At 40.3% G+C, this 17232-nt stretch overlaps 1 protein-coding gene across 1 annotated transcript in view; it reads left to right on the forward strand.

Annotated features, from left to right (window-relative positions):
* ARHGAP15 (Rho GTPase activating protein 15) overlaps positions 1 to 16999 on the forward strand; it is a 303832-nt gene extending 286833 nt beyond the window's left edge. The window contains exon 13 of the mRNA XM_054278010.1: positions 15725 to 16999. Within this exon, the coding sequence (XP_054133985.1) occupies positions 15725 to 15908 (184 nt within the window). The 3' untranslated portion in view covers positions 15909 to 16999. The remainder of the gene's footprint in view (positions 1 to 15724) is intronic.
* The last annotated feature ends 233 nt before the right edge of the window (positions 17000 to 17232 follow it).

The raw sequence follows: 17232 nt of genomic DNA on the forward strand, positions 1-17232 counted from the left end.
ACAAGAAGCATGAAGAGTAATTAAAGCCACATTTTCACCCCTTGCTTCCATCTATTTCCGATTTCCACAACTGTATTTAAAAATATAAACCCTGATTTTCATAACAGTCAGGCAAATAATTGCACTTGGTACTTTTCAATGCTACCAAGTACTGAACTGGTGTATCAGCAAATAACAGAATGATAAAAATAATTAACATAGTTTTAATTTAAATATTTATGACACAGTTGACTCTGTGGCTGCACGGCACCATTGTGCTGAGTGCAGTACACAAACCCTGATAGATAGAGCCCCTGTCTCCAAGAGCTCCTATTGTTCATCCCACATTACTCAATATCAAACGATCTCAAAAAAGCTTTTCAAACATTAATTAAATCTCCTAACTTCCTTTTCAGGTCAGTAAGTTTTATTATCCTAGTTGTGTAGATAAAGAAAGTGAGGAATGAAGAGGGTGAGGCACTTTCCCACCAGGACGCAGCCAACACTTCTCACTTCCACTCTTTGCTTACTCCCCAATCCCCCAGTGGAGCCCCCCAAGCCTTTGAAGGCTCATCCATGTGCTGTGGGTGTACGTGTGCATCTGGTCAGCACATCCCAGGCAGGGCTGGTTGCTGCTAAGGACTCTTCAGTTAATCAGGACCACGTGAGGATCCTGCTTCTGGTTTGCACTCGCATCAGATTTAGCAAAATATCACCGGCGGAGCTAATTTATGGGATTTTGTAACCTCTTAATATTGCTTGGGGTTGGTGTTCTTTCCAGCTCAAATCCCTTTTTGTTAGCCAAAATTAGGAATGCTCAATTCATTACAATGGCTCTGCCCCCTGTTTTTCTTTTTTTTTTATTTGGGGAGATTGGGGCTGAACACACTAATGTCCACAACAAGGTCATCAAAGGGTAAATTGCAATGCTTTTCATTTTTGTGCCTAAAGATACATGATTTTTCTCAGAATTAAGGCTGTGAAATAAATAATTTGTTTGAAGTTTCTCAGATACTCATTGGGACTTTAAAAAAACAAAACAAAACAAAAAAGGCTTTAAGGCCAAAATGTCAGTGTTCTGTGCAAAATAATTAATATAACACAATAGGATCTATTCTACTATTGATTGAAAGGGAATTTATGCAGGTAATTCATTAAGGCCAGTGAGAGTTTGGCATGTAAATCCCCCAGCACTTTGACGGGAAAACAGACTCTGATTATTTTTTTTTTTTTTAATAAGATATAAAATACATGATTTTCAGTGACAAATATATAAAAAGCAAAAGCAAATACCTGAACAACTAGGGCCCTGCTCTGTGAGGGTTCTGGAATGACATTAGATCAAATCCTTTTTCACACACTGCAAAAGATGCAACAATCATTTCAATCACCATGTTAAGAGAATCAATACAATTTTTCCTTTCAGAGAATGGTACTTTACATTCCAATATTTGCAGGCTATCACCTTCATACATCTCTTTTTGTGGTCAAGTGCATGATTACTACTTCTGACAGGGTATTGGCCATTTTCTTATGAAGATCTACAAATTCTTGTAAATAAAAACCAATCAGAAAAAAAAAAAAGGAAGAGCAAATCTGTGGACTGGAATGCACTCTACTTGTAATGGGAACAAAAAGCTGGCAATGAAATATAAACCTAAATCACAGCAGAATGACCTACTTTAAGGCATTTGCCAAAGAGACAGTGTTTTAGACAGCTCCTCTGAAGTAGCGTCTTTATGTCTATGCCATCTGCAGATTTATTATTGTGCTTTAGAAAAAAAAAAAGAAAGAAAAAAAATGAAAAAGGAAAGAAAAACCTACAGTATGCCTGAACAAAACTCAGCTTCATCTATAGAAAGATTCCAGTACTGTGGGCACCACACCCACACCTACTGATGTGGTCCAAGTTTTTTCTTTAGAGGCACCTAATTAAGAAACCCTGACTCATTTACATGGATACGTTTGATCTAAATTACACTCCAAACCACACCAAATTAGGAGCATCTGTGAATGCGAAGTGTTTGTTCCCAGTGCCTGGTAGAACAGGGCCAGTTCTGGACGGCACATGTTCAAGTGACGAAAAATATTTCAGATGTAACATACTTCTGAGACCCGCTTTTCCACTAATAATTCATAATGAGTTAAACCAGTATCTCTGCTTCAGCAATTATTTCAGGCTGGGGAAAAAATGTCATTTTACTTTTTAAAGGGAGGGTGGGGGGGAAAAGCAGGAGTGGGCAACCACCTAGTTCGGTGGGGCATTAACACAACCATTAGTTACAATTTAAATCTGTGCAGCGCATTTGTTTTCAGATGTACTTTACACCTAGAGCCTGGACTGAAGGAAAGTATAAATTAATGATTGGTTGTTCTTCACAAACAAGACCTTCTGCCTTGGTGAAATGGTCTTCCCTCATTAATCAGTTTTCCAGAGGAGTCCGGGCAGAAGGCAGGGTCTCAGCCCAAAGAGGCAGCACCCTACATAATAGTAACATGAAAAATCCAAGACCACCAGATTTGAGAGTGATGCCTCCCTTTGCAGGCTGCCTTGCTGGTGGCTGACTGTGCCTGCTTGCAGCCCAGAAAGCCACTCTGCACAAAAACGGGTCCTGTGGCAATTAGGAAACTTTTATGCCGCTTTCCCATCTCCCACTAAGAGTGAGCAGGGGGGCTGCAGAAGCCACTGGTTGCTGCTTTGCTGCCTTCCTGACAAACTGAATAAAAAATAGCCTTAATCTCACTCTAGGCAGCCCAAGAACCAAGGAGTGTAAATCCGAATTCCACGCTGGGTTTGCAATTCCCAGCCCACTGGCGCAATTTGGCACGACCTTTGGATTTGGCCCATTGTGTTTGGCAGCCACCTTTTATTCTTCCCATCTTTTATACTTTGTGAATAGTCCAAGTTACATAATGCCAGTGACAATTTGTTTATGGCGAGCACTGGAGTCACTGTTTTATGATTACATTCAAACTTTTAGCCACATTTTGACATCTAAAGGATCATCTTGCATTCTCGTGTACTCTATACAATGAAGGTTTGTGTTCCAGTGAGGAGCAGGGGGGGAGGAACTTTATAAATAACATGACTCCTTTTGTCTGAAGAGATTTTAATACATTTGTCTGATCTACTGTTTTTGCAGTAGCTAGAATATAATTTGAATATATTAATATTTTCAGCAACTGTGCTGAGAGAGCCCAGTTAATAACTTATGCATGGGTGTATAGATACACTTCAGACAGAGGTAGTTTTTAGCCCTTATGTTGGTAATAGTTAGAAACACACAATGAAAGAGCCTGTTCTTTCCTCCTCTTTGTTGTGGGCATGCATTGTGATGGTATGGAGCCAGTGTTCTTTCTGTTGTCTACACAGCCTGGATTCAATAAGCAGTTATATATGCATATTATGACAATGTGGTCAAGGAAACCAGATTTTTTTACTATACCTTCATGTGCCTGTACAGTATAAAATCTGGTATTTATTTTTCTTGTCCTCATTCAATATGTTAACAAAATCATAATTTGATACAGGTTATGTTCACTTTATAATTAAAATTATAGAGTTAGATGAAAATACAGCAAGATGTTGCTGAATGGAAAATATTTATCTTTTCGTACATTACGCATTATGGTGCTATGTAAAATCATAAATCTGTGAAGCAACTCTCTCCAGCCAATTTGCCTCCTCCCCTGGTCCACAAGATGCAACCAGTTACCTCCTCTAAACTGAGGATTTTACACCCACCTCAGCCCTAACATTAGATTGCACAGCCACATCCTCTCCAAAGCTTTGCTGTGGTCTTCCAAAAGAAGACCCCTTGCCATGGAGATAAGCCAAGAAGAAGGAATTCAGAAAAGTTCTGTAATTTTTGCGGCTCCTCCTGTAGCTCTCCCAGCACCTTCACAGAAAAGCACAAACTTTTTTGCACCATGTTCTCTGTGTCAGCACTAGGCTCAGGCTCCCCAGACCACCTCAGGACAGCTCTTCATCCATCTGGAAACTGTTCTCACCTCCCAGATCATTGCCATCCACACTGCCAAGTGCAGGCCTTCACCAAACACCATCAGCAGCCGCCATGCAGTCAGCCCAGGGCATATGGGACAGCCCCGGAGCATATGGAAGCTCTCCAGCAAGTGAAGTTTACTGGGAACATCAGTTTGCCTTGTTCAAACTCTCAGTCCAGAGAGGATTTCCACAGGGCTGTGGCAGCAGTAGTAGCAGGCAACTTCAACCACCTCAGACAACCCAGATTGTTTCCATGCCTGGGTAAGGGTCTCATAAAAGTGTCATCAGGATAAGGAGGTTTCATTCCTTCAGGGCATCTACCCCATAGAAATCGCTGCAGCTGCTCTGGACTCAGAGCCAACCCTGAGATTTTTGTCATAAGGCAAATTTCAAGTCTTGAACACATTTTGGATCTCACCTGGCCTCTATAGTGAGGAGATGCTTAACCTTTCCAAACTATATAGTAAGAGCTTTCCATTACTTCCCATACTAAATTCAGTTTATCCAGCTCTGAAACTACAGTGTGTGCTTGCTAAAGAGGCACTTTATAAGTTTGTAAATCCATTTACAGTCACTTCAGGCTAGACGTTTTCTGCTGGAGAGGCAGCACCTACAGAGAGGTGCCCTGAAAGCTGCTTACTGTGTGAGTTGCCCAAAGACTGATTGATATCAGGGTTTTGATATCAGCAAGATTGTCCCTGTTGTTCCTAAATCCTTCAATCTCTGTCAAACATGGTTTGGGTTAGGAGGTCTAAGAGACTCATGTATGTTTTCTCACCACTTTTTTTAACTGTGCATTTTGATCAGGGTTAGACAGAAGCAGATATTGGCAAATCTGGTCACTTGAAGCTTCAAAGATGAAAGAAATACAACTACTGAGAGAAGTAGGGCTGACTGTGTAGAGTATAAAGACTTTGTAAAGTATCTGAGGCAGTTAGACCAGAGTCATCTGAGACCAGCACATGTGTGAATGGGTATTTGACTTTAAAGGAGCTAATGAGAAAATTCAAAGCTAGTTTAAAGCCAGGAAATATTGCAGAACTTGCAGTACTACAAAGGGTGCTTCTTAGAAAGACACAATATATGGAAAATCCTCCACTCCAGGCAGTCCCTGCATTTAGTGCAGCAGACTAAACACGTGCACAAAAAAATAAACATCAAGCTAAGGTGAGCGGACAAGACAGACAAAGTGTAAGTAGAAAAGACAATGCTGACATAGTAAATTCATTGCTCAAGGGCGAGTAAAATGTAAATAAGTTTAAAGAAATCAAAGACTCGTGGCACATACTCACTAGTTCATTTAAGAGCTGTGTTCATCCTACTCGTGCTCAGTATCAGGGCCGAAACAATCGTGGTGCTGGGAGGCATGTTAAAGCATCTTTCAAATCTGATACAAATGCAGTGCAGATATATTGCAATCCTAGCTTGTGGAGAGCTCAGAACTGAACCTGGGAGAGGAGGAATCCTGGTTGAGGTCAGATCCAATAGAAAATCATCTCTGTTGGGTAGATCGCTGCAAAAAGACTTTCACTTTAAACAACAAGATGGTGACAATACAGGATAAAAAATACGGATTTTTTTTAATATTGGGGACATTTAATAGGCCAACATTTTAATTTTTTTTCATCATTTAAAAAAGACTTGAAACAAAATAATTTATGAAGTAATTGCAATGCTTTGATTTTATATTTTTGAAGGCCTTTTCCAAAGCAAATTATTCAGTGATTCTATGATTAAAAAAATCACAGAAAAAGGAAAATTTGGTCGAGAGTTTGTTCCCTGATTTTTGTGGAATCCTTTGCCACATTCAATGTCAAAAATTACTGTGTTTCTCACAGAAGTGAATAATTAATTCATGACACTGGACAAAACCAATGTGTTGATAGTGAAACTATGTCTTTCATGGTCTAATCTAGACCCACAAGCAAAGATGAATTTCTGGGCAGGATGTCTACAGCTCAACATCCCAGGCTGAAATTCCACTCAATTGCCCCTTCTGGGCTCTAAGTCAGAAAGTAAACCTGTCATATCCAGGGCTGAGTTATTTGCTGTCAACTGGATTACAGCACAAAAAGGCTGTAATTGAAGGCTGCAAGAGGTTATAGATTGAACATAGTCAAAAGCAGTAACTCCACTTAGTAAAAGTAGATATCACCCAAAATGAGAAAAGTTAAGCTCATATAAGGTGAAATTCTGACTCCATTGTGGCTTCCAGTTTCTGGGATTTTTGTCAGTGATTTTCACAGTAATCAAAATTTCACTCGCTGCCCAGAGAGAGATGCTGCAAAGGGTGTGATGGAGTGAAAGTTAAAATAACTCTTAACCTGGGGCTTCCAAAATACATTTTCTGAGCAGAGGCTGCTGCCTAGCTCAGTGTTTTCATGATGTAGCAATGCAGACAGCCCTTCAGGGGACCAAGGGCACAAAACTGTGCCAGTGGGGTACAGCTGGGATGTGCAACCAGAGCCACCCTGCTGTAAATACTGAAGCTCCCATTGTTCAGCACCCTGTGGGACATGGGGATCTTCACTACTTAGGCATAGCAAGGTACAGGTTGTGGGAAGTGATTTCAGAAAGCTGAAACATCACTGAACACCTGTGGCAGTGCTGGCACCTTCCACCTGAGGCTCTCCTTGCAAGGCAGAAATTATTGGGAGATAGAGCATAGAAGTGTCTGACAGATGCACTAATTTTACTGGGAGCAGGAGGCTTAAATCATAATACAGAGTCTCATCATCTTTCCACCTTTCCTACGAGTAAATCTGAACCAAAGAATGCAGTTGATGTGCCTCTGGGAAGAAGGGACAGAGGGTCTCCTGTGTGTTCTCCATATTCCCCCCTGCTCTGGGTGTGCTGCTCAGAGTGGCTTCTCTCACTGAGGTACAAACCAGAGCTGGTGGCTCTGGTTTTTTGCCACGTACTTTCTGTTTGTCCATCATTAAGTACATCAAAGCCTCGGTGTCCCCGTCAGGAAACAATGCTGTTAATAACATTAATCCACCTTTATTAAGAGCCTTTAGCTCTATGGAGGAGCACCAAACATTATTAAGACAAAGACAAGAGGATAATAAGGAAACGTGTTTTTTCCCTTGCTGACCTAGTTTCTAACCTCACTTTAAAATCTTCCCTTGATTTTAATTATGCTTAATCTAAAGCTAAGCTCACAAATCTAGCAAACTTAAGGGCTGCTTTTAAAGTGAATTTTCTCGCCTGTCAGAGTTCCTCAAGCTCTCTGTGCTGCAGTCAGGAGTTTATTTCCAGCCCAGGCACAGAGCTGGGGCATTTCTCTGCCAGCACAGTGAGTGTTGGGCTCCTGAGCTCGGGCACCACCTTGCTCCCCTCGAGCCTGGGCACCGCAACATTCCTCACACAACAATTGCAGTCCCTTTCTCATCAGCCATAGCCAGAGGCAGCAATAAGGGTGAAGGATATCTATCATGAAAAGTCCAGTGTCAATGTGTTCCCCCAATTTATTTACTGACCTTCAATGCAACAGCCATACTCCTGACCCTCATGAGATGAAGCCTAAGGGGAAATGGCACTGAGCACCAATTCCATATCCTGTTGTTCTGTGGTCTAAATTAAGTGCTAATTAATTACCACTGGCATCTTTGGCATTGCCTGTCAAATTGGATTTAGGATATCCTTTCGCTGTTTAAACAAATAGCCCCACATCTAAAGCTAAAACCCCACGTGTCAGCATTTTCTTTACTTTTAAATTTTTATTTTAAAATCCAGTGAGTATGTTCATGGATTTTGCAGGTAGAATTCAAATAAAAGAAACAGGAATTGATATTGTCAATTTTGATTAATAGTCCCTCATTAATAAACATCCTGTTATTCAGTTTCCACCTGCAGTTGCTGATGTTGCCTGGAATCAATTAACTCATATAATTTGATTTATTTTACAAAGACATTTTTGGATGTGCTGTGCTGATGATAAAGGTTCTATATTTACAATTCGTGATTTAAGAAAGATTGTTACTAACTGCTTTTTATTTGTAATATAACAAGAAAGCTTCAGGCATTCTTGAACAAAAATATTTAAGCTATTTAAAAAGTTAAAGCTTTATTTATTTAAAACTATCTGTTGCCTTCTGAACCGCACAGGCCACAAAAGCATACAAATCCAGGAACTATGACAGGTTGGTCTTTACAACAAGCTAGTTGTTCTGGAGAAAAAAATATATCAGAAGGGGAATTAAAAATAAATTTTTAAAATATTCAAGCATAGCAGAAGTTATACCACCAGCTAAAAATACATTTTAGGCATTAAGGTGGTATGCTTCTGTCTGAACACTTATTATTCTATGTAGTCTCACCCTGCCTTTATCTACTATCCAAACACCTCTAAGAACCACATCAGCCTCTGCCCAATATTTGCCACAGGGGGTTTTGCTCTCTCCCATCCCTTCCCCAAAGAAAGGCTCATGCTTACAGTGCCTGTGTGGCTTTTGGGCAGGGACTTGCTCTTGTTTGAGCAAAATTTGCTGCTACAGGGCTACAGAAGAAGGCAGAAGTGAATGCCTTGTGCCCAGAGCTGCAGGCAGAGGAGTCCAGGATGCTCCTTGGGGAAGCTCATGGCCTTCAGCTGGCTCCTACCAAAAGCTGTGCCCAAAGAGGCAAACTGCAGGCACAACAGCAATGTGGACTAGACAGGTCTGTCCTCTTAAGAGCACCAGTCACAACCTGCTTGCATTCACACACAAAAAATTAACACCCAAGCCAAACTGGGAGGACAGAGTGCTGGCTGTCAGTAAATGGAAGAACCTAGCAGGTCACCCAGTTGTATCAGTGTTCCAAAAGGGAGAACTGGAATTTTAGTAATAGGGAAGGTTTTGTGGAAAGATATTGAATCCATCTCTTTGATAAAATTTGGTTTTGGGGAGTGGGGCCTCATCCTTTGCCCACACCAAGGTCTTTGGTGGAGCCACAATGTGGTGATAAGATCCTGCCCTTGCTGTCCATGCACCGGTGTGCCACTTTTGCCTTTCGAGCTTCTGGGACTCAGAAGATGTCCAGAAAAACAACCAATCCCAAGGCTGAGGTGCAGATAAACTGTTATCCCCCTCACAGCTTCTCAGTGGAGCAGGAGCACCTCCCCTTGTGCAGAAGAGCAAGCAGGACTTCTCCAAAGCACTTTCCTGAATGAAGCCCCTGAATGTAGAGCCTGCAGTATCTTTAGATACTCAAATGTGTTTTTGCATGCTGTTCTCAGCTACCCAGAAGATAAATTCTTTCTCCACAAGACATTCTGTGAGGTGTGTGCAAAGGCAAGAGCCCACACGCTCTTCTGCAGGGTCGTCGCATGGGAAGCAAAGTTCACCCACTTTATTTTTAACTGTTCTCTTATTAAACCAGGCTAAGCCAGAATAAATGCCTCTCCTCAGCTTTTCACAGTCTAGTCAGCCAACTGTGAAGCAATGTTCAGCGCTAGTTTAGTTATTATTCTCGTTTAGGGCCGGGCTCCAAGGCAGTTCATCCAGGGAAGGGCTCGTGCTGTGAGATACGCAGGGGATCCCCTGAGGAAGCCCATTCTCCACCAGGGCCCTGTCAGCTGTCCAGGTGCTATATATAGCCACCCAATGGTCACATTTAAAGCCTGGGCTGTGGAGGAGGACAGCATTGAGTGCTCCTTCTTGTATCCCAGAGCAACTGAAGAGAAGGGATTTTTCCCAAAGTGCTGTAACACGAACCCACAGCTGCAGAGCACAGGAAGCCTATGGAGTTTCTGTAGGCCAGGAGCCATGGAGGCTATTTTCAGCAAAGGCAAGCTCTCAAGTATGTCTGAACTATTTCTGACCCCTCTTGTAACATATCCTACACCATGACCTGGTTTCTCTATTACCAGCCTAGCCATTGTTTCAAATTCTACCTAAAGAACAAACAGGGATTTAAAATGCCTTCATGTTTTACACAGATAGATGCAACTAGCTTAAAACTGTATTAGTGCACTGTGACCCCTGAGTTGTGCTTATTTGTTGTGAAGGAAACTACATGGCACATTTGGAAAAGGACAGACATTGTGGTGCTTTGGAGCTCCTCTATAAGCAGAAGCCTCAGGTCTCAGTTCCATACACACCAATCTCCCTGTTCCCATCACAGTGTACAGATCTCACAAGCTGAGGACTCCACTGGTGATGTTTGCACGTGCTTAGCTTCACCAGCTGGTGAATACTACTGCAATGCACCTGAGCAAATCACCCATGCAGCCAGGACATAGATAATAAAGATGTTTAGCCTGCATTCATAAAATATTGAGAATCTGAATTTAATGCTGAATTTGAAATTTATCTATAGAGTAGTGCAAGGAAGTGAACAGTTTACACAAATAGAGTTTGTGGCATCAGGGGCTCCCTCACCACCAGTTACCTCCATAATTTTCCCAGGATGGAGTTAAGTGATGCACAGACCCTGCCCTCTTCCTCCACAATGTGTGTATTTTGGTTTCTCTCCTCAGCTCGTGTATCGATATCTCTGCAAGGTTTTGATCTATTACAAAACCCCTATTGTTGTTTGTACTTTAAGAGGACTCTCAAAGCTGGAGTTCACTTGTCTTTTTAGTACCAAAACCCACTCAGGTTCTTCCCAAGAAACAACAACTGCAGCTGAACTGAAATAAATTGACGACAGAAAATGATGTCGCTGTGATATACTGTATCTCAGGAAAGTGTGTAACAGACCTTAATAAAAAGGAAATATGTTGAGGAAAAAAAACCGGATAGTTTAAGTTATCTGTGCTTCATGTTATAGCTGTGGTTCCTTCCTAGCACTGAAAAACCCAGCTGCAAAAGCCCTGCGAAAATGTGCTTATACACACACAGACATTATCACTTCCTAGGACAGTACGTTTTATTATCAGGTTATTTTCCAGTACATTTGGCACAGTTAAGGTAAGTATATTAACTTTACTTCCAAATAAAGAAAACAAAGTTGTACTGAATGTCTCAGCCACTGTCAATGAGTTAAGAACTGACAGGAGGTCCAAGTAATCAACCCTGTCTACAGCACTGAGCTTTCCCCTGGGACACCTCCTCTGATCACACAATGTATCTGACTGGCATGGATGTAGAATTGCTTTCAATAAAGATTTTATTTCAAGGTTGGATGATTCTTTCCCAAATGTCTTGTCTCTAAAGCAAAGTATGTAATACCTGTTATTTTTTAACTCCTGTGAACCAGCGTTTGGGAAGGAGGGGAGCGTAAAACGTTGAGCTGAAAGCTGTTCATCATAAGAGACAAATTTTAACAAATTGATTGGGAGCTCTGCAGTACCAGAAGTCAGAAAGCTGCTGCATAAAAACTGGCCTGTACCAGTGCACTGAAGAGGCCTGTTAACAAAATTATTGCTGGGGAGAGCTGAAGGCAGCTGAGCCCTTACCAGGGCCAAGTCCTTAAGCCACAACATTACATTTGCATATGCCTGAGAATAGATAGGAAAGAGACATTGGCTAATTTGAGGATAATTATTGGCAAAGTGAATCAATGGGAGGCACACACTTTGACCTATTAAGGCAGTTCACAGGAACTTACATTTCAAATCAGTCCCATCATCCATGAGGATGGGCAGCTCTGGCTATGACAGTGGTTGCCAGCACAGTTCAGCAAAGCCACAAAACCCACCCAAATGGGCTGTCATGGAATACCCCACTCAGAGAGGAGTTGGGTCCTGATTCCATAAGGTTGGTTCCTATACCAAGAGGAGAGATGACACGAATACAGCATTTTTAATCTTTTTTGGTGGAGTTCCATTTATTCCTATTTATCTTTAATCTCTCTTGGCCTCTGTGTTGGTCTTGGTTTCTGTCTCTAGTGGCAGAGACTTCCCCAGTGAACACAAATATTGTGCATAACTGGAGGACAGGATTCTGATAACAACAAAACCTCATTTTATCCCTGAATTCAGGGGATGGCATTTCCTACACCTGCCATTCTAGCCCATAACCTCATACCAAGCAACCCCTTCTTACTCTTCTGACCCCCTGATTTTGTAATGTGTTGTCCTTTTGTCACAGTCTATATTACCAGTTCGTGGAAGAATAACAGGATTTTCCAATTGAATAGTTACCTTTAAATATAACTTAAAACAGTGAAAGAATACCAGGCATGGCTAAAACCAGTTTTGCTGAGGGTAGAAATGCCCCTGACATTGAGCAAAATTAAATCCTCATAGGCTGGAAAAGGATAAGAAAGTAAAAGCGAGCAGTTCTCAAAGCAGCTGGCTCTACCCTCCAACACTCTCCAGCCCACAGTAAAACAGTGTCCTTTCCAATGGGATTTTCCTCCCTAAGTACACTGAATTCCCCAATGTTTTATGTGCAATAGGAATATTAAGATATTGAGTCAGAGTCACTGTGGAAACTCTTTCTCTTCCTCAGCAGTTACTACAAAGTAAAAATGGACGAAGAACATTTCCTAACACCTACTGTGTTTGGAGCAGTAATCCAGTGTGCTTTCCAAACGTCAAAATTAATAATGATTTTATTTAGAGAGTTTGAAAAGTGTAGGTTTAATGGAACTAGAGAGCCAAGTCGCCATACAATGACCCTCTTAGCTGTAGGCTTGCCCTGCTCTCCGTCACACGTTTTCCAGCTTGCAGTTGCCTTGGCAACAGCCAAAGCATAAATTCCAAGTATTTTTCCTTATATATCTGCCATTGACACTACAGCCCTCCTATCAGACACTTCTGCTGTTTTAATTCATCATTAGTTTCATTACTATTAATAATGAGAACTGTATTTTCTGTGTTTCTCCCGACTTGTGATTTTAAGGACTGAAGACATTCCTGAGACTCGGTCATTTTGGAGGGGAAAAAATTATTATTTTGTGCAGCATAGCACCCAACAATTTCTTGATATGGTTCCAACATCTGTGGCACTGGATTATAGATTGTTTCTAAAATAACCTTAAATTGATGGATCATTGCTCCTTTCATTTGGGCTTGACAAAAAGTACCTCTGGCATTTCCTTTCACTCTTTATGTTGAAAATGGTGTGTCACTCTTTCTGCTCTTTTTCTTGCCAAAAAAAGAATTCTTGTCCATTTCTTCAATGTTTTCTCTTTTAACAACTCAATTTCACCTAGTAGCTATAGTAAAATAACTAAATGTGCATATTTTGTTTTGATTTGCACTGACTTCTTTTGTGGAGAGATGATAAAAATATCAGTTATAGAATTTCTTTGGCAAATGTCTGTAATCCAAAAAGACATAAAGTCCAAAACTTATAATTATTCTATTCAGGGTGGATTGAGTTCCTTCTTTCTCCTTCTTCAGTAGCTGTGTTTTACCACATATTATTTAACTATTCAGACTTTCCATGTTCCCAAGTTCGCTTGCTTTATGGTTTTTTTTTGTTCTTATGGTGCAAACAAGTGAAACTGCATTGTTATATCAAGGATTTTTAAGACACTTTCTCAATGCAGTACTGCTTACTCCAGCATTAAGCTCAGGGAACCCAAATTTACACAAATTTTCTTAATACCACGTTACATACGAGCCACAACCAGTTCTTCTCCACCACCAACACACACCAAGCACAGCCTCCATTGCCTCACGCCACATCCCCACCTCCTGATTGCTGCGAAATGTTATCATGCCTGGACTTTGCCAGGATAACACGAGAAGGATGGAATTTCCAGGATAAATCTGGGGAATTATTCTCCTTCGGGAATATGGCAAGCAAAAGCAGAGGGGTTGGCCATGCATCTTCCATTTTCCGTGTCCCCATCAGGAACACGGGGTCCCAACACCTTGCTCCACATTGTACAGACAAAGGAAGGCAATCCCTCAGTCCCTTCAGTAAACAGTTCTGTTGCCACATTTCTCCACCCTGATTTTCCTCATCCATGGTCCATTGCTTCCTCCTCCCTGCAAGCTCCATCAATGCTGTTCATCATCAACACCCTCTTGTCTCAAAGCTATGGCTTTGAGACATAAATTAATTATTGATATTTAGCTTTAGAATTTTGAATTAATTATTGATATTTAACTTTAAATTTACTGAATTTTAACTTTAGAAATAATCAATAAATTGATTATTTCTACACTTACCCAAGACAAAGCTGCTGAATTTCCCCTCCAGTGAACATGCATCTCTACTCCTGCTGATGCCATCTCCAAATACCTTGTGAAGTTTCCAACTTTTACCACATAACAAGCTCAACAGAAACCAAATCTTTCTCCTGGAGAGGTCCCCAAGCTTTCTGTACATGCCTCTGCATAAGTGGCATGAAGCAAAACAATCTCATCACCTCTGTAACATTTTTAATTGTGATAAAGATGTGTGACATCAATCAAAGCCCACGCAGTCGCTTGGCAACAAAACTTCTAACTTTTGAGACTTTCTGAACTCCTAAGAGAAGAGATGATATATTAATATTACCACAGAGGAAAGATAATTAATTTTTTTTAAAAATTAATGAAGATGCTATATTTTAAGAAACTAATAGTGAAGCCAATCTGATTAGTGCCATATGGAGAGTGTTTTGTGGAATGGACACCACGCTTACTAGCATGAGGCAGAAGTATTCTTCCTATTTATATATGGGGAAAAAAACCATGAGTGTTGATGCTCCAGGAATGTGGTAAACTATGAGATTGGCACAAATCCACAAGAGATGCTTTTTGCTGTGTGACCCACCCACTAACATGAAAGAAACACTTTTTTGAATGCCTGGAGCCATTAGGTCTCACAGAGTTTCTTTCCCTTATAGTGTGGCTTGCTGTAAGTTCAGCTACAGGTATGGGAAAACAGAGACAGCTGTGATGGCTTTTAAATGTCTGTCTGGATTTTGAAAAAGTAAATGAGTGACAATGGCAGAGAGGGGGGAAAAACAGAACTTGGCTTCAACAATCCACTTGGAATACTGGAGTTAAAACTAGCAGGTTAAGGAGGCATCCATAAATTCAAACATTTACATAATAAACCTACATTTAGTTTGCATTCCTTGGTGGAGCTGTGCAATTTATTTATAAAATATGTGTCTTCATTTACTAGTCTTTCCAACCCTAGGATACATAATATATTCTGGAGGGTTGAGGGAAATGGATTTCTACTTAGTCTGTACTCACCACCACAGAGATTTATGCCAAACTTCCTACCTAAACTCCATCCATTAAACCTGTGCTGTTCTTAGACCAGACTTCTCCATCCTTAATGCCCTTTCCACAGGAATATTAAGTCTTAATATAGACACAAGATCAACTTTTAATAATAATAGTCCTTCTCTTGTAATTTTGTGGGTAATAAAGATATCAAAGGTTATAATCCTTACCATTATTTTCTAAGTCATCTCATTAAGGTATGTGGTCTCTGTGTCTTTCAAGAAACTTTGTGTCAGGATAAGGCATGCGAAAGTCTTTAGTTACATAAATTTCACAATCCATTTCAGACCATACTCACTTTATTGGATTTAAATTAGCAGAAGGAATGTGTTTCATACGAGCCCTATATTAAGGGGCTTTTTTTTTTTTGGTTTTCACAACTCTTTCAGTGCTGGAGACCATGTTAAGGGAAGCAGGGAACCTTCTCCCTGGCACTACAAAATCCCTCCTTTCCTTGTTTGCCACACTGGCAGACATTGCCCTTGCCTCCCTGTTTTTCTTTCATTTGGATAAGTTAACCAAACAAACACCCCTATCAGGAGAAACATTTTAAAAGTGACTCTGTGTGCTTTGCGAGCAACAGTGACTCCTCTGACACCCTTCTTTTTTAACCAGTTCTTTCCTTTTGTCAACAGGATAGCAGCCAAGGAATCCGTGAATCTTATGTCAACACAGAGCCTAGGAATTGTGTTTGGACCAACACTGCTTAGACCTGAAAAGGAGACAGGGAACATGGCAGTCCACATGCTGTACCAAAATCAGATAGTTGAACTTATGCTGAGCGAGTACAGCAAGATCTTCGGCTCGGGGGAAGACTGACAGACAGGGCCTGTTATTGAAAACGTTCACATCTGTCTTGATGTCTAATATTTTTACATTTCTGTAAACATATCTCTGAAATATTTCTTTTTCTTTCAAGTGACAGATGCCTCGTTTTGTGCAAACTTAATGATGATTTTGTGTCTAATTTTCAAACATTGGAATAAAAAATATTGTCAACATTTGCCTATATGTATTCTGCATTAACCCTTTGAGAGTTTCATTATGCTAGCACTCCAAGTGTCACTTTTTCTGCAAGCTGAGCATACAGCATATGGCCCTAGACCATAGAAAATGCTGTTTACCAACATATGCAATGGCACAGAAAGACAGATAATAATTGAGGAGGTTTGTGGAAAACGGATTAAAGTATGTATATTTAAAGCAATGAATTAAAGCAGTGACACGAGATCATTCATAGCTAATCTGAGTATAATTTACCTTTCTCTTTGATATACGTTGAAAATTAAAGACATGATGAATAATCATTTGTCTACCCCGAGAGCTGGGGGAAAAAAAATTGCATTTAATGCTTTTAAACAAATAAAATAAACAAACACAAACAAAATGAGAATGTCACCATTTGCATAACAGTGCCTAAAAGAAATTAAAAATTGAATTGGAACTTTGGCATTTTTACTTAAACGCAGTACATGAAATGCAGACATTGCATGACTGCTCATTTTAATGTAACATCCATTTTGATTCTTCATCACACTGTACATCTGCCCGCTTTCCCCAGCTATCTCATGTTCTGTAGCATTTGTATTGTGCTCCTGAGGATGCTTTATTGGTGAACTACATTAAATTCATCTAGAAAGAACTTTAAAAAAAAAGCCTTTTCATATGCCCTTAGGATTACTTGGCTAGACTTGAATCAATTTATGCATTTGATGGTTAGTTTCAGTTGTCATGGATAAACAAAAGGGTAACTGTCTAGAATATATCAAATATTGTTTCATTTTGAAATGTATGTTTCGAGCTATACACATCTCCTACCCTGTTTTGTAAAAGTATTCTGGTGATAAAATGTAGACTTATGTTTGACAGCTTTTTAATCAAGTTCAAAGAGAATAAATAAAACTAATCCAGTGTGGTAAAGAGTCTGTCTGGTTATCGATTTGTTCATAAAATGAAAAATAAACCATGTAAATAAGATGTGTGAAACACAGATCCAGAAGCAAATATTTAAAGCAATTAAAGACCCCAAAACATAGGATTAATGCATAGGTCTGCTGTGCATGAGAGATATGTCTTCAATATCACCTCAGCAGATCCTGGGCTGCTTCAGTTTTTACTCAGCATTGTTGTGCAAAATTCCACG

The sequence above is a fragment of the Melozone crissalis genome, unplaced genomic scaffold, assembly GCF_028551555.1.
Source record: "Melozone crissalis strain CALT ecotype California unplaced genomic scaffold, PUWL_Pcris_2 ptg000023l_1, whole genome shotgun sequence".
NCBI lineage: Eukaryota > Metazoa > Chordata > Aves > Passeriformes > Passerellidae > Melozone > Melozone crissalis.